Below are 18,126 nucleotides of genomic sequence, written 5' to 3'. Positions count from 1 at the left end.
ATATACAGGAGAAGCCAGATATGTTGCAAAATAATTACCTACCCAAGATTATAGACCCCCCCCAAAAAAGCCAGGAATGAAATATATTATGGACTGAATAGCTAGTCCTCAAATATAAAAAGGAGGTGCAGAAGCATTACTCTCATAATTCAAATGCTCTACCTCTTAGGCTAAATGAACTGAAGCAAGCTTAGCAGCAGAGGAACAGAGAACCTCAGGCCTGAATGTAAAGGGTGCCCTTGTGACTCTCCCAAGCCAGACCCCTCCGCAGGCCACAGTTCTCACTAGCCTTGCTTCACATCCACCTTGAGTATTTTTGCCTGGTGCGAATGTGTCTTTGAACTCTGATAATATTTTGCTTGTCTAGAAGACATCTGAAGGCAGTCCTGTATCAGGAGCTTTTTAATGCATGATGTTTTTATTATGTTTTTAGATATGCATTTTTTAATTATTATTATTATTATTATTATTATTATCATCATCATCATCATCATCATCATCATCTGGCTGCAGATAGAGAAGTGTAGAAACTAGCCTGTTGTTCAAATGTAAAATTCACATTCACTGCTTTGCCCACTGTTGCCTCAGGCCCTTCCAACCACTGGCCATCACAGACCTTGAAAGTTGCCCAGAAGGAAATTCAGCTCTCAAGCTGAAAATGGTTCCCCACCCCTGCTGTGCATGCTCAAAGATCTACTTCAGTCAAGTCTACAGGTGCAGAGAAGCATAGTCATGGGTAATAACTGGCTCTAAGGCCTTAAAGAGACTTCTGAAACAGATTCTGGGACCTGATATGCAAGATTCTATGAAAATTGTTTCTTTTTCTACTTAGGTGAATTTTTATGTCATTTTTAGATATGACATATCTCTGCAGATCAGTATTACTGCCTAAAGAATATGCTAAAATAGTCTTGAGATATTTTCATTTAGCAGGACATACCCTTATGCAAATGCAGTGACACCCTATTTCACATACAGTACACCTGACTGATTAGAAGCTCTAGTAAGTACTAGCCCAGACAAACCATTGATTTCGACTACTCTACCCATCTCACAGTTAATTGGAAAGAAGTGTTCCAGGTTACAATGGATGGAAAGTAAAATCAGTGCTAAAGTATCGCTTTCAAAATGCATAAAAGTTGAATTAATTTAGTGAGTGAGTAAAGCACAGTAACCATTGCTGCAAACCAGGAATTGCACCAGATCAAATCTGGACAAATTAGCTAGAATGCACTCAAAACATTCCTTACTGAACTAGACTTGAACATTGGAATCCTGATCCCAGTAGAGTAAGATCGACAATTTCTACCTGAAACTGGTCCACTCCAGCCCCTCTTCATTCTTATCTGAACTGAAAGCAGATAACTGGCTGGGCCTGCTGTTTGCTAACTTTACTCAGAGAATAATTCAGGCACCATTTGCATCCACATGAAGGGTGGGTGTACCATACTTGGTAACCATTAGTGAATAAAAAAGAGAGCATAATGGAGGTACATAGACTAGATCTTGACATGATCCAATGAAGTTCATAAGTGGTAGATTACAAGGCAACACCTTAACCAGTTTAAGGGCTTAAAAAAACCCTTAAAATGAACTTTCCAAAGATCAGACAAATTCACGGGTGGGATACCAATGGGTATTGGCCATGGTACAGCCAAAAACTTGGAAGTTAAGGAATAAGTATGTACAAAGCCTATAAAATTATTTATTACAAAAAGAATAATCACATATACACACCACTAATAAAACCTGAGCATGCCAAATACTATGTGTGTTGAATATTAACCATGGTAGCTAAAAGCAAAACTCAAATGTAGAGGTAGTGAACTTCTGATTACTAGATGGTGAAAGCAAAAAACAGCAGATAATGCTCTATCATGTCCCATTTTGTAAGTATTCCAGGAGCACCTGTCTGATCCCAGCCATTTGGTCTGATCCAGCGTTCTTAAACAAAACACTGCATGCAGAAGGGTGTGTGATGCTGTAGGAGGGAGGGAGGTAAGATAAGCACAAAGGCACTCATTCCCACACTTTGGCCTGGCTAATGGAGGTGATATTGTGTCTGAAAACACCAACTACTGTTTGCTCTTGGAAGAGTTTCCTAGATCTCAGCTACTCCAGGGAGGTTAAGCTCAAAGAGCTGAATCAAAAGGAATGAATTCCAGGAGCCAGGGCTTTAAAAGACCAGTGCCAGCAAGCAGATCTTAGCATCTCTTCTAAAGTATATTTTTACATGGACAATGAAGGCATATTTTTAGCCAAAGGAGAATAAGGGTGTAGGTGAGATCCACAGAACAATATCGTAGCCTGCACGCTAACTTACAGAGCCTACTTCAATTAACTGGAAGGCGGGGAATGCCCACACAATACAGCACCACTAGGGAGCAATAGAAGCCATCCTCCCCAGGGAATTTATTCTTTGTCAAAGATATGCTGTTGGCAGCTCTGGAAACAGAAGGTTGCAGTTCATCCAAGAAACTGACACAGTAAAGTCCCACCTGCTGTGCCTGAAAGCTAAGGCTGAAAAGAGATTTCAGTTGTTATGGACCACTAAGGCTGATCTTGACAAACTCTACTGCTAATACTCTGACACAACAGGAAACATTAGTAGTTATGTTATACCCTGGAAGCCAGAAACACTGTAAAGCCCACCGTGAACATTGCTCCTACATGCATGAGGCAGGGTGCAAATAATTCAAATATCAAGTGTGGCAGCAAACAACCCATGAAATAGCACTGATACATGCAGATTCTATTTTTCTCCTCACAAAGGCTAATATTCAGGAAATGGTATTGGTCAAAAAAAATCCCAACCATCTCATTTAAAATGGAGATTTGAGTTATTAACCACAAGGTGATTCTGTAGTAATGACTTCAAAAATACCTTGTTGAGCAAGTTTATAAAATCCCTGAAAACAGTGGGGTGGCAAAATCTTATTGTTTCAAGTTGAAGCCATCACTGCCATTTCTGTTGCTGAAAACTCCCCATCCTCACTCCATTTATAGCTAATGTATCTTTCACCCAGGGGACCAGAAAAGCACCAAGTCAGAGACTCTGTAATAGAACTAAGCTGCTTTGAACTCTTGAGGAAATAATGATCATGTAAAGGACAAAGAGGCACCGAGGTCACAAGATACAGCAGTGATGGCTGTAGATATAGCCTAAAGTCTTAGTCTCTAGCCCTTTGACTTCTACACAAAACAAACTACAGAGAGAATTATGTGCCTATCCATTTACCTGCAGTGCTAGAATGTCTAGTGTTAACTGTGAAAGGCATGGTTGGGTGAAAAAAACCACAATAGCTCAAGACCACAATGAATCCAGGTTTCCCAATTGCCAGATTTACACCCCAGCCACTGACTCAAATTCCATTTCCAAAGGCAGCATAAGAAGGTAATGTCTAGAATGTACCATTAGCAACCTGAGCCACTTGTCACAAGCAACATTCAAGGTGAGTGTGAACAACTGCTGCCTGTTCCAGGCCTTTCTGGCACACTTGTACATTTCTCCAAAATAAGGAATTTCTCACCTGCCGGATAAGCGAGGCGTATGTGAAGGGGGGGCGGACATCTGCATTTTTGTAAAACTCATGATTCTGCGCAAGTTCTAGGGGGAAGAAAGAAAGTTATGAAGAAAAGTAGCACACAATTCAGTCTAAGAAACACACAATTCAACCCAAACAAAGTTGCAGCTGCAGTTTCCCCAGCTGCTCTCACCTGAGGAGATTGGCGTGCAGAACTTGTCTGAGTTCCTCCTGCGAATAGGCCCTACATTGTGTAAAGTGGATGAGCTGATGACAGAAGGGCCCTGCCGCAATGGAGTAATGGGTGCAGTAGCAGAGGTGGGGGGATGAGGTAATCCATCAGGGAAGGTATCAGAAGTGCTCTTGGAGAGGGTGGCACTGGAAACCAGGTTCAGCTGCTCAAAAAGGATGACAAACTATTATTAGAATCAACCCAGGAGACAGAGAGGTGTCTGGGTAAGCAACAGTTTTCTATATGGACATAGCACATGGCTGCTCAACTTCTATCAATGAAGATATAGAGGTTGGGTGAAAGGCAGAGGCACACCACTGAGGGTCTACTAATCAATTCAGCAGCAAAGATTGAAACAGGCACCTCAGATAAGCACTTGAGACTCATCAACTACAATAGAAGGGCTCGATGTGGATGAGAAATCAGATCATACTCTGCAAACGTGAATGAAACCTGAAACTCTTTACTAGCTACATCAAAGCCAGTTGTTAGAAATGTGAAAGAACCAGATGACCATCTAGTACAATATAAAGTATTCCTCCCTTGCTCAGTTTTTTTAATAAAAAAACTAATCCATAATTCTTGTCTGTAGCCGTTTTTTCAAAGCAAATGGGAAGCCAAACTTTAGGAGGAACAGTTTTCAGTTACAGCTAGCACAATTTACCACCTGTACTGCAGACGGGGGCTGAAATTACAAGATAGTGGCTTGCATAAATCCAAACATGGTCCAAGTCTATGAATGTTTATTTAGAAGCAAGCAAGCATGCGCAGGTGGAGACCATTAGTGAGCTCATGGCTTAGGCAAGATTTGAGCTAAGGGCTTCCTGGCTGAAAGTGTGCACTCTTAGCTACTATGCTACACCACTTCCAATGAGATTGTCTAAACTGCAGCTTAACTTGGGGGGGAAATTAATTATCTGCTCATTTCATGAAGGTGATCAGGTAGTTGTGGATTTCATTTTAAAAACATTGTGGCATTGCCACAAGTGTCTCATTAGCAAATTGGAGCAATGCTGTCCCAGGATACAGCACAATTCCCAGTAGTTCATCAGTACCATTATCTAAAGTCATATTCTAACACTGACAGATAATCATTATCTTTTGAAGATCAACAGCATCCATGTAAAATTTCATCTCTTGCCAAGAAAGAGGATTGCAATCATTTCACGAGTAAAAAAAAATCAGGTCAGCTTATACAACCATATATTGAAGCACTGCAGATGTCAGTGAGCTCTTGGGGTTCGGAATGTAATTCAGTGATATGCATCTACTTTCTCTCTCTTCCTTCCTCAAAACTGTAACCATGGCCACCTCCCTTCTCGTGAACAGGAGGGACTTTCAGAAACCACAGAGGGGAAACACATATTTTTATCATTGATGCAAGTTCTTCCAAGAGGGTCTCACACGCACAGATGTGAACTAGAACCTCAAGAGAGCATAGATGTCACCAGCTGCTTTTCCTGAGATAGATGTGGGTCTCAAACACCTTAGAATGGCCAATAAGGCAGCACATAAGGAAATAGGTCAGGAAGGAGCCAGTAACACACCCTGCAGGGTAGAGGACACTAGGGTATGTTTGTATCAGCTTTGATTTCAGAATTTGGTGTGCTGTTTCAGCACTTCCAAACAGCACTTTTCAGCCTATGTCTATGCAGTTTGCAGGACTGACACAAGTAGTGTGGTCTTTCTACACAGCTGGCTTTCTAAACTGCGCAATGTGAATGCAAGGATGGCCTGGGCACAACCTGTCTTATCCCAATCCCCTTGCTTCACTCCTTGTGTACAATAGCAGCTTGGGCTATCTGGGCATGCTCTGTGAACTGCTGCCTCTGGGAGGTTGTCTCAGTCTGGCTTGATGTTGTGAGAACGAGTGATTCTACCTGCCTGCAAAAAGGGCCAGCACAGGTACCTATGGTTGTTTGTATTTCTATAGCACCATCAGTATGCATGCATGTTGTGAACCGCGCTGAGATCTTCAGATGAAGGGTGGTATATAAATGTAATAAATAATAAAATAATAACATGCATGACAATTCACAGAGTCCAAGAGGACAGGTTCCTCTCTCAAGGAGATTACTCAGCTTATACAGTTTGAGTTATGCCTCTGTGAAATGCAAGTACAAAGTGTAAAAGAGGACTTGGAGAAACAGATAGAGGAAGGGTATTGTTATTATAAAGAAGGGATAGCTACCTGGTGGTTCATGGGCAGTATCTGGCAGGCATTATGATATTACATGACCCTCTATGGCTGTGACTGTGGAAAGTGAAGCTCAAGTAAACAATGTTTGGGTTGTAGTAAAAGGGAGGATTCCGCAAGGGTGGAAAATTGGTAATCATCAGTTTAGGAGTTTCAATGGAGTGTAGGTATACCTTGGCTTCCTCACACCATCATGCCATCTACTAGGAGCCTAGTGGTTCAAAGGAACTCGTAGGAAATAGTTCCCGTTACTGTGAGCCAAGAAATGTCACAGCCAGGGTTGCTTCAGACCTGAGTGACTCTGGCAGGACAATATGGGCCTGAGGCTTGAGGTGGCAATCCCTATTAGAAAAGAAAGTTAGAGCGTAAAGGTGAGGAACAAGCTGAGCATTGCTTACAGGCTGACTGAACGGCTTTGGCTCTGAAGGTCTCATATGGAGGTGGGCCATCATCGCCTGGAGACGCTCACTCTCCTTAGCTAGCTGCAAAGAAAACCAAACAAGAAGTCATTTGTTTTGAGGAAGCTTTTCCCCATTAGTGGTCAATTCACTTGGCCAACTTATTTAGAAAGGTGGTCCAGTTAAGTGTTCCATCAATAATCATGCCCTTGAATGGTTCCCTCTACATCAGCAGGGATCACACACACCTCGTTTTGCTTGCTCCATTCAACATCAGTGTGAACATGCCATTCTCTTCTTTTGACTAACACTTCCTACATGCAGTATTGTGACAGCACTGGGCTGTTCCCTTTAGCTCTTGCTGTGCTGTGCTGCCTTCATAGAGCACTCCTGGAAGAGAAAAGCTGCCAGCTTCCCTAATTCCCTAGTAACACTGAATACTCCTGAGAGCCATGAATCTGGTTGGAGTATCACATTTCCAAGCCTCTAAAGAGCTGCCTTTTCCTATTGGATATCAAGATCAGGATGTGTGGTGGTTTTTTGATACTCTGGTACATCCACTGTGCAGTAACATAGGAGTGCCAGTGACCTTGATGTAAAGGAATCAGATGTGGGTGAACAGAAGCAGAAAAAGCTGCTGAAAAATGGAACCTCACATTATGAAACCCCCCTCCATTTCATTCACTGCGTTTTCACCCAGTTCTCGTCCTTTTCATCCACCATGGTATTAAATGGGATGGCTTCTCTCCCTATCCCAGGCATCAGGATCCTTCTGCCCCATGTGAAGCTGCTAGATCACTTCTACCATCTTTCCTTTTGGCACTCTATCATATTAGTCACCTCCTCTCAACATCCTTTGCTTCTATGGTTTTCCCTCACCTCATCACTTGCTCATGTTTCTAATCTCTTCCCTCTCTACACTACTTCCTCTCATCCATCTATCACTCCCACCATGCCTTTTTCAACCCACCCACTCACCTGCCCATCCATCTCTCCAGATGTGCAACATTGCTTTAATTGCATGCTCCTGGGGTGTGTGTTTATTTCTCAGTGTGCGGAGAAGGGTGAAATATTCGCTGTGGCACAGGGAGAGAGTTTGAGTGCTGCAGAAGCAATGGGATCTGACACCATCTCCCTTTGTGTCACCTTCCCTTTCTGAGTGCTCCCCTCAAACTTTGCCTCAGTTCCTCCTGACCTGATGGGCCCCTATACAGAATCTAGGACACACCCAGAGAGGGCATTTCTCTCCTCTCCCACCAGGTCTTGAAACCATCCCCAAAACTAAAAAAAAAAGAGAGGGGGCCAGTGAGGCAGGAGTTAAAGGAAGCAGCCAGAGTGGAGTTTGCTGGAAGTTTGAGAGACTCTGACGCAAGGACGCTCAGGCACTGTCGTGGCTCTCATTAGAGCTGACAGATCCACTCTCATGATGTAGACACTCTTGCTGCCGACGCAGCAGGAGCTCTGTAGTGAAAACTTTATAATTGGGAACTCTGGTGGCAGCTTCTTCTTTTCACGCATGGAGCTTTCTGCTCTCTTCAAGGATTCTCTCCCCCACATTCCCTTCTTTAAGCGCTAGTAATTGTTTTCAACCTTTTGCTTTAGAGAGTGCTTGGGAACAGGGTAGAATCACACGGTTTGACTCAGGCTGTGTAACTATCTTCACTCTGCTCTTTGAGTGTTGCACTCCTTCCTTTTCTCTCCTCTTTTTGCATGTCTGCTGCATTCTCTTCGAGGCACCCCATCTGCAACTACTGACTTAGTTTAGCTTCCAACAGAGACTACTTGCGCTTTGTGTTATAGCCGCCTCGCTCCTTGGCACACTCCTTCCTTTTTCACTAATCCTGCTGCTGTGGAGATTCATGTTCCAGAGAATGCTGCTCCTTTCATCCCTGCACTGCTTCGTATATATACAATCTAGCAACATGGATAAAAAGAACCCCCTGCCCATTCCCTTCAGAGTCCATCAAGCAAGCATCAGTGCTGGCTGTTTCTGAAAATGAGCTGGAAGTAAGGAATGGGAAACCAAATGCCATTCCCAATTTATATTCCATCCTATGCAATAATCATTTATCACAGATTACATGCTGCTTTACCTGTTCCTGCACCCTATGCAAACATTTATAGGTATCGCTTATATGCAAAATCCATACTCTTCTAATTTACCAATGTTGCCTCCTCCTTGTGTTTACAATTTCTCTCAGCTCCAAACTAAATGTTACAGGAGGAATTTGGCTTCCACTCAGATCAGCAGCAGTGCATCACTTCCTCTCACCCCTGGTAGCATCCATTAATATAAGGCACGTGGTGTGATGCCACCATGCCTCAAGTTTCCCAGCTCCTCCTCTTCATCAGTTGTAATGGGGGGGGGGTGAGGAAACTCAAAGCACAGTGACATCACATCAGATGTTTTGTATTACTGGATGTTCCCCAGCAGCAGCAGGTGATGCACGGCTTCTGCTTCTAGAATCATCCACATAGCTCCTCTAAGTCCAGTGCTGGTCTCATAAAGTCAAGAACTCCTTTGGTGACATTCCTGCAAGTTGTTCAGCTCTGTAATCACAGAATAAAGTCCTAGGTTATGGAAGAAAGGCTGTTTACACCCTTGGGCATCCAATTTTTACAATTCTTGCAAATTTCAGTAGGAACTGCTGGAGCCGTTTATGATTGACTCATATGTCTGAGGCCCTCTCCACCACTCTGATGGGTGGAAATAGATGCCTATCAGCATAACAGAAGACAGGAGAAATGAATACTATGGTCATTCATGACCTGCCTCTGATCCTAAGGTTGCCATGTCTAAGGCAACTTGAAACTTGGGAGTGGAGCAGAGCCTGCATTCTTTCCTGGGCTTTTCATAGCAGCAGGGGACACTTGGGAGCCCCACAAGGGATTTTGCCAGGTAGATCTGACAGCCTGTATGTCAATCATGCGATGGTCATGTGCTTAACAGATGGGCAACCCTGCTTACCTGTCAAATTTGGCCCATGAGGCCAATCCTGATAAAGGACCTGGATCCTTAGAGCCAAAAAGGTGAAGGAAGCCTTAAACCAATGTAAAAAACAACAACTCCAAAATCCATCCCTTAGGTACACAAGATCCCAAATTAAACAGCTTACTGACTTTGCTCTGTTCAAGGATTTTGGCTTGAATACAGATGGGACTGAATAAGGTTCACTGCATATATTTACACTCACCTGTATTTCCAGCTGCTGTACCACTTGCATTTGAACTCGACACTGAGCTGTGCTCCGGTCATCAAGTGCATGTTCTGTATTGAGGTGTCTAAAAACAGAAAACATTTTTTTAGAAGAAGAAGAAGAAGAAGAAGAAGAAGAAGAAGAGGAGGAGGAGGAGGAGGAGGAGGAGGAGGAGGAGGAGGAGGAGGAAAGAATTAACATAGTTCTGGACAACCAGAACTCCCTTGACAATGTTTACCCCTTTATTAAGATTCTTTAATACACTGGCTGTGCTATGCAACATGTCTGCTATCTTATCTATCTCATTTTTATCCTGTTCATCAACAGGTTATTCAATTTTATCATCAGATAGCTAGCCTGAGAAAGAGTGGCTTGTGCATAGACCATGACCTAGGGTGAAATGTACCTAACCAGGCCCATCAGTTCAAGGACTTCCTCCTCTCCCCCTTGAAAATGGCTCAGGGCAGGAGGAGATCCCCCAGAACAGCACATGGGGGGAGGAGATGGGGAATCGTTCCAACTGGCAAGCTGAAATGCTTGCACAGACGGAACGACTGGAAGAGTGCAAGGCTGAATCCCCCCCTAGTCAGTATCACTGCTGAGTGGGGATTTGAGCCAAAGGTTTTCTGATTTAAGTCTACCACCTTGTCTGCTGTACCACACTGGTGCTACATATACAGGGTGAGTTCTTTAAAAGAGGCCCTGTGGATACAGAGTACACATGTTCCACGGGGCCTCTTTCAAAAGACTCACCCTGTACATATATACACAGCAGGTTACACAACTTACAGCAGTCATCTCAAACTTGATTCCCTACAGATGTTTTGGACTACTAGTCCCATCCGCCCCAACCAGCATGGATAATGGTCAGAGATAAGTCACAGTCCAAAAGATCTAGAAGACATAGAGGACATCTAGTTAGGGAAGGCTGCCCTAGAGTCTGAAGAGAGACAAGTCAACCAAAGAGTCAGTTGGAGATCCTGAACCACAGAAAGGCAAAGTGACAGGCTTACAAATCAGTCGGAAAAAGAGCTCAACACTCGTAAGTCTACCAATTTTCCAGAGATTTTTCTTCATTCAGGAGAGATGGATTATAAGGACAGAAAATGCATTTTCCTTTATGAATTCCAAGAGCCTCTTCACTGTAGGTTCACAACTTTGCCTCAGCAAGCCACCCTCCATCTGCTGCCAAGTTCCGGTCCCTAACTGAAGCAGCATAGCCTTTTGTCATACAAAATTTAACAAAACCGAAACAGGCCTGGACTTTATATTCCATTTCAAAGCTTGTACCGTTAACAGGCGAATGAATGTAAGCTTTCTTAATGTCAGCCAATGAACTAAAGGTAGTGCAGGGAATTAAATTCATTTTACTCTAAGAGCCTTAGTTTCGCTATTGAACAACATTCCATGCAATGTTTCCTTACTATTTTAAGCTGTGTCAAGACTTCCCAGTTAGGGGAAGCAGGATATGGCTGTCTAATGTTAGGAGGCTCCTTTCGGACCAGTCAGTTACATATGGTAGCACAGGTGGAATCAATTCTCCCTTTTGGCCTCCTCCTGGCCACATGAAAAAGGCTAAGTTAGGCTTTGAAGGAGTATGCGAGTTCCCTGCCCATCTGCCTTAAGTCTGTTGCAGTTGGCACCTGTTGGCTCGTTAACAGTGATCCTTCGGTAGCTGAAGGCCAGGGTGGGGGTGGGGTGGCAAGTTTTTCTAAAATGTTCATTTCACAGAACACATACACACACAGATCAGGCACACAGGCTGTGCTTCTGACCGTCTCCAGTCCTCCCAAACGTCATTTTCAACCTTCACAACATTCTGTTTGGAGGCAGTGGGGTGGGAGGTGGAGGGGGCCCGAGAATGAGGAGCGGCATGTGCGTATGTGGACGGGGTGGGAAGCATGTGTAGCAAGAAAGGCATTGGGGGGAGGGGGGAACCCGAACAAGCAAGAAAAGAAAACCCGTCAGTTTCATCTGATGTCTTTGCTAAAAATCTTGGCTACAAAGAGATCTAATTGCAAATGAACTAATTAAGTAAACCTCTGACGAAGCGTGAAAACAATTTGTTTGACCCTGACGCTAGCAGAGGGCTCTTAGACAGCGGAGTTAATCAGTCAGTGACAGAGCCCACAAGCGGTGTCAGCAGGCTGCCGCGCTGCCATCTGTTTCTCTCTAGTTCTCCCCACCCGCCCCCCTTTTCTTCTTCCTAACATGGGCGAGCTATAAACTTTAGTGGTCTGTCTCCTCTCTCCTCCAAAGCCTTGTCATTACGGTAGGTCCCAGTCAGCCTCTTTCTCTCTAGCAGAGTCTCTCCCACTCTTCCTATATACCCCACAGTGCCTGGCAGCCTTTAAAAACTTCCCGGTTCTTACCGAAGGTCTATAACAGTGATATAGCTCTGTTTCGGAGAAGAAGCCTAGAAGGGTCTAGCTCCATTTCACAGAAGGAAAAACTGGTGTGGAAGTACTGTACTCAATTTTTCTAAAAGTAGTGATGCTAGAATGGCTCTAGGGGGCTGGCATGGTGGTGCTTCTAGACTATCAAAAGCTACCATGTACCTGTTCTACAGACACAAATTATATTTTCTGAAGTATCAAAGCTCACTAATAACTGATTTAGAGGGAAAATATATCTAGAATCTGAGGAAACCATCCCCAGGGCCAAAAAGCAACAGACTGATCTTTGGGCTTCACTGCACATCATCAAAAACAGTTAAAGCAGGACTTTTCCTTTTTGAGGTCTATGGCAGGCTTCCTCAACCTTGGCCCTCCAGATGTTTTTGGCCTACAACTCCCATGATCCCTAGCTAGCAGGACCAGTGGTCAGGGATGATGGGAATTGTAGTCTCAAAACATGTGGAGGGCCGAGGCTGAGGAAGCTTGGTCTATGGTGTGAGAAAATACAGGAAGAATATTAAGTACAGGTTAGGCCAAAGAACACAGCAGCATGAGTATACCTTGCACATAAGGAAGTCACCTACTTGACAAACTGTCCCAAGTCCTCACAGAGGGTTTCACAACCAGGCCACTTGCACTCTCCATGTCCATACAGAGGGTGAGAGCCAGGAGTCTCCTCATGAGAAGAGCTGCAAAGGAGGGGGTAAAGGAAAACAAAAAAAGCATTATTATGGAATAGCAGCTCTAGCTTTGTATAGTTCATTTGCTTTGTTGGCTGAAGGAACAACCACACATGGCACTTTAAAGGGATCGGACATGCTCATGTATACTCCCTTCATTGAGCAGATGTTGTCTCCACCCAGTTAACTGCGAATCTAGCCTGGGCTGCCAGAACCATAGTTGCAGATGCAGACCAGCAGAATTCATCCTCAGTTCATATTTTAGGTTTTCAGGTGTGGCACAAAATACTTTTTAACTATCTTCTTGGTATGCTAGATGCAACTCTTCTTAAAAAAAATGTGCACTGCCTACAGTTATCCATACCCTGGTTTCATCAAGGTTAGATTACTATAAAGTGCTATGTGTGGGACTGCCTATGAAGAATGCACAGAAACTGCAGTTGGTTTCAAACACAGATGCAGAGGAAGATGTATCACCAGTACCAAAAGAGCTTCATGGTCTCCAAATTTATTTCCAAACATAATTCAAGTGCTGGTTCTGAGCTATAAGGCTTTAAAAGGTCTGGGACCACAATATATGAAAGGGCCGCCTGCTCCCCTGTGAACCTGCCACATTAGTAAAAGCTTCATAGGATGTCAGGTTATAGGTTCCTTCATCTTCCAAGTCAACTTGGGTAGTTACCAGAGCTGTCTTGGTGTTGGCGCCTCATTTGTGGAACTCTCTCCCTGTAACCTTTCTTCTGATACCTACTCTGCTAGCTTTAGACACTCAAGTAAATAATCCTGTTTCCTTTGACTTTTAGTGGATTTTAATGAGATTGTTTGTTTTAATCCATTGATGGGTTTGCTTTATTAGATTTTAATATAGATTGCTAGTCTGCTTCTACTTGATGCAGAACTTCCTTATCTCTGCAGTGCATCTATGCTATGTTTCTTGCTTATTCTTGATAGCCCACAAGGCTGGCAGACCTATGGACTGTGTACTTAGCACAGCTGCCTTCATCTGATTAGCATGGGACTGTCCCAAGGGTAAGAGTCTCTGCCTATATGAAGGATCTTGTTAGATCCTGAGCTGTCTCCTAGGGTGTCAAAGCATCAGAGTGGAAAGCTCTTTACTGGATACTCCCAAACAGTACAGCATCTAAGCCATTTCCCTGACATGAATGACTATTATGAACTCTTATTTGGCCCTTGGGGTAAACTGAAAAACTAAAGGCTGTGACTGCACCAGTGCCATTAAAAAAAAGCAACTGAGTCAGCATAGTCTCCACAACAGCAATGGGGCCATTATACACAAATGTTTGGGAAGACAGTCATGTAGCCATTCTCCAATGGCTAGCAAGATTCACATATAATTTGTTCATTGAGCCTAAATTGTAATTCATTGGGTCTGAATTGAAGTGGCAAATTTCCACATGGCCAATCCCTCCTATTGTGACTTAATAAGTTCCATTTGCCACTGAAGGCAGGTACAATCACAAATTTGACTCCATATCTGGTAAGCCAACACTGCGCCAAACAGTAGAAGTTCAAGGTCTGAACACGATAGAAAATACTAGTCTCTCCCAATCATGTGTAGAATTTTACCCCGTCCTTTGAGATAAATTCTATATCCTTAACAAATTATCCATTCCATATTTCAAAGGACCGCATAAAGTTTCTACCTGTCCCTCCTTTGTGTGAGCATGGCGTTCTGTCCATTGGGAAGAGGGTGGTGGGAAATTGGAGGAGAGACCTTGGCGGCCGAAAACGAGGTAGAATTGGAGGTGTTGGTGCTGAGGTCAAGTCCCTCTTGCTTGATACTGTCTTCTACAGGCTGAGTAGCAGTAACCTCTTTCCATAGCTGCTGAAGGTCTGAGGGACACACAGCTTCACACATGTTGGAGAGAGCAGGAAGGAGCAGCAGAAAGAGGAAAAGATTTTTTAAAGAAGGATTTAAGAATCACAAATCTGCAGAACCCACGCTAAAATGAGCCCAAAAAATCCATGAAAGGTGTGGCTTCTGTGTTTAGTTTGTTGACAAAAGAGCTAATTGAGTCTCCCGGCTACTGAGAGCTCTCCTCAATGACTATTTATGCAACACTATTAATTGTGGCATCTGGAAATCAAACAGAACTTAGTGTCTTTTAGAGCAGACATGGAATTACTTCAGTCTTACATGGTCTAGAATCTCCATGGCCATTACAAGTTTTAAATTAATTATTTAAAATTACAATTTTATTGAAGCGTTTCTTAACAGTTAAAGACATAACTAATCTGTATTAGAAATCCTTGCTTAATACTATAAAAATGACTTTTGCTCAAAAGTCAGGCACACTAGTCCACCATCTCAGCAGTATGTGGCCCACTAGAAATTGGATAGCAGTCCTCCAACGCACTGCCAACAACTGACTGCCTTTACCCATCCCTGATGCTGAGGCTGGATATTTATACCACTTATACAGAGAAGAAAAACTAAGCCAGAGGGTGGTTTTGTTTTGGCATGCCTGGTATGCACCACAAGTGGTTCTGGCAATATATGGATTTCATGCCATAGAATGCATTCATTCTTATCTTGATTTGGCTAGCTAGATGATCACACTGTCTTTTTAGATAGGTAAAAATACTGACGTTTAGGCACAGCAGCAGCTACAATGCTTTTCAGAATGTAACTCTTAAAAATTAGCTGCCCAATTACATATTTGCATTCAGTTACTCACAGGAACCTAGGAAATTGCCTTTTATCAGCCTGGTTCACACATAACACCAAATCAAGGCTAAGTGTGAACAAGCAAGTGTATGGGTAGAGAGAGCAAAAATCACAGCCATTTTCCTCCTCTCTCAGTCCTGCTATTGCACCACTACCCAGAGCTATGCCATAGTTTGGCTAAGTGTTAAGTGTGAACCCAGGCCCACGATTTGTCTCATTCCAAACAAGCTGTATCAAGGGCAGTGGCGTAGCGTGGGTTGTCAGCACCCAGGGCAAGGCAAGTAATTTGCGCCCCCTAACCTGTGGATTTGTGCCCCCTAACCCTAACCCCCAGATGTTGCGCCCGGTGCGGCCGGCCCCCCCCTGCACCCCCCACGCTACGCCACTGATCAAGGGCTTGTTCTTAGCTTAATGTTTGTAGTTTGTTTGGAGTGAGACAAACCACAGTCTTGCGTTTGTATTTAAAACTAAGCCAAACCATGGCTTAGCTCAGGGTAGAATGGCAGTAGCAGAACCTGGTGAAGAGTGAAGCTGCTGTGATTTTCAATCTGTGTACCTGCATGCTTGCTTGTTTACTAACCAGCAGTAGCTCGTCAGGATTTCAGACAAGATCCCTCCCAGCTCTACCCGGAGATACCAGAGATTGAACCTGGAACCTTCTTCATGCAAAAGCATGTGCCTTACTAGTGAGTCAATATCCTTCCCCAAAGGATGGGCATAGACTCAGTTCTGACCAGCAAAGTCAAATGAATCCAGGATGCCAGACTGAAATTTCAAGTGAGTGTGTGTCCAAACGTCTTCTGGTTTCCATTCCAAACAAATAAAGAGACCCTTGGACATTTGAATATGGAACTTAATAGGCTTGAACGGGGTGGGGGGTTGGGGAGTGAAGGGAGCGGGGTGAAAGCAGTACTCGGCTAACTCCTGCTGCCATGGCCAAGGTAAGCGGGGGTGGGGGCACTTACTGGCAAAACCTGAGCGTTGCTTTCAGCTTGCCCACCACCACATGCCTTGCCACTGCCTGTCCCTACCAATTCACGATGTTCAAAGACCCCATTTAGCATGAACTAGGCTGAATATATCAGTCTAGACTCTGCCGCTTTCCTCAAGGACTCCCTCTCTGGAAGAGAGGGGCATAAGGTGTCTGCATAAAGTGAAGCTACTTTGCTTATGCATCCCCCTCTTGCAGACAGAAAGTAGCAACATCACAGTGAAGCTTCCACCGGCGGGCAATCCCTGTGTTATGCACGAAAGGTAAAAATGAAATATTAGGCCCCAGCTTTCTCCCGTTAACAGCAACACAGCTCCTGGAACAGGAATCAGATCAGGCACATTACATTTTGGTCCAATAATGCGTTATTGATGTCTGTTCTATAACAAAACCCAAAGCATGCCAAATGTTAGGCCCCACGTGCATTCAAACAGTCAGCTCTTAAAATTAACAGAAAACCAACAGGCTGTGCTAATTGCTGCTCTGGGTGCATGGGTTACCTCCTCTGGCACTAAAAAAGCAAGGAAGCTTATGTGAATTACCTTGTGGAAGGGTCTGCAGAGGAACGGTGCCTTGTCCTGGCTGTAAACTGACCAGCCCTTGTCGCTGGAGGTTTAACAGGTGCTGCTGCTGCAGCTGCTGCATCTGCAGTAGCTGTTGTTGGAATGCCAGCTGCTTATTCCCTAATGGCTGCTGGAAGACAAAAGGAAAAAATCAAAACACATTACTTTCAACCCTGTAGCACAGGCCTTCCAGGATTCTCTGGGGTCTTGCATAAGCAGCCCAATCCCAGCATCAGCCTTGCTTTCAGCCAGCACAGCTCACAGTCCTGATCTCTTGTCCTCAGTGGCCACACAGCATATAACCAAGACAGAAAGCCTTTGATCTATCATAGCAGCAGAACGAAGGGGGTGGGTGGCGGAAGAGAAGAGAGCGAGCCTGCTTGGCAGAGCAGTGAAAATGCTGAGTCTCTCTGCCAGATGAGCATTTCCACAAAGTCTGTGCGTTTGAATTGTGCATAAAGAAGCAGAATCTCTGTTTCTCAGTTGTATCTGCCTACCCGAAGCATACATCAGCATCAATGGATTGAGGTCCTATGAGCAACACAAAAGGCTTGCAGGCTAGAGCATCATAACCTGGGAAACTCTTAAAGACAATGGTTTGACTTTAGGGAGTAACACACAACCATCTGGGCCATATCTACTCCTGAAACTTTAATGCCCAGGATCTGGGGCTCCTGCTGGTCTCAAGGAATACAGGTGTGTGTTTTTTTAAAGATATATTAATTAAATTGGCAGAGGGAAATATACTCTAATATAAACTTTTTTTCCACCTCTCATACAGAATGACACATAGAAATCTGGTTGTTTATGCATGGCTTTTCAGAGAAAATGGAATGCGACACAAATATGGGCCATAATTTAGAAAAAGTTTTGCAAAATGTGTCACAAATGCTCATCATTATCTTCCTATTAGAGGCGGGAAATGGGTTAATCCAATGTAAAAAAAATTAATGTTAAGATGGAGAATCAATCTCAGTGTCAGAAATTAACAGCACTAAATGATCTTAAAATTCAAGAACTCTAGCTGACTGTGGGCCTTAACCACAACCCATTGACATCCATGTACACTGACTCCAACAAGACGAGGCCCATTAATTTCAGTGAGAAGAATAATGGCCTGCCCATGATTTCATGGGGAGTTTGTGGCAAAGCTAAGAATAAGATTCTTCTCGAATATTTTTAATTGAGGTGATTTAAAAGGAAAGCCCAAGAGGCAAAATGAAAGGATTAAATTCAAATGCAAATAGTTTGAATATTAT

General features: G+C 43.7%; 1 protein-coding gene across 7 annotated transcripts in view; it reads right to left on the bottom strand.

Annotated features, from left to right (window-relative positions):
• The window catches only part of FOXP4 (forkhead box P4), a 144,304-nt gene that overhangs the window by 21,884 nt on the left and 104,294 nt on the right, over window positions 1-18,126 (bottom strand). For 5 of the 7 annotated variants that reach the window (XM_053393115.1, XM_053393111.1, XM_053393118.1 and 2 more), the window contains 7 exons: window positions 16,847-16,997; window positions 14,289-14,493; window positions 12,529-12,633; window positions 9,546-9,633; window positions 6,352-6,435; window positions 3,718-3,919; window positions 3,531-3,607 (listed from right to left, as the gene is read on the bottom strand). In XM_053393115.1, coding sequence (XP_053249090.1) covers window positions 3,531-3,607; window positions 3,718-3,919; window positions 6,352-6,435; window positions 9,546-9,633; window positions 12,529-12,633; window positions 14,289-14,493; window positions 16,847-16,997 — 912 coding nt within the window. The remainder of the gene's footprint in view (window positions 1-3,530; window positions 3,608-3,717; window positions 3,920-6,351; window positions 6,436-9,545; window positions 9,634-12,528; window positions 12,634-14,288; window positions 14,494-16,846; window positions 16,998-18,126) is intronic. The other 2 variants (XM_053393117.1, XM_053393114.1) reach the window with 1 other exon arrangement.

This window comes from Podarcis raffonei, chromosome 6 (assembly GCF_027172205.1).
Source record: "Podarcis raffonei isolate rPodRaf1 chromosome 6, rPodRaf1.pri, whole genome shotgun sequence".
Taxonomy (NCBI): Eukaryota; Metazoa; Chordata; class Lepidosauria; order Squamata; family Lacertidae; genus Podarcis; species Podarcis raffonei.
This window is presented reverse-complemented; position numbering and strand designations above follow the sequence as displayed.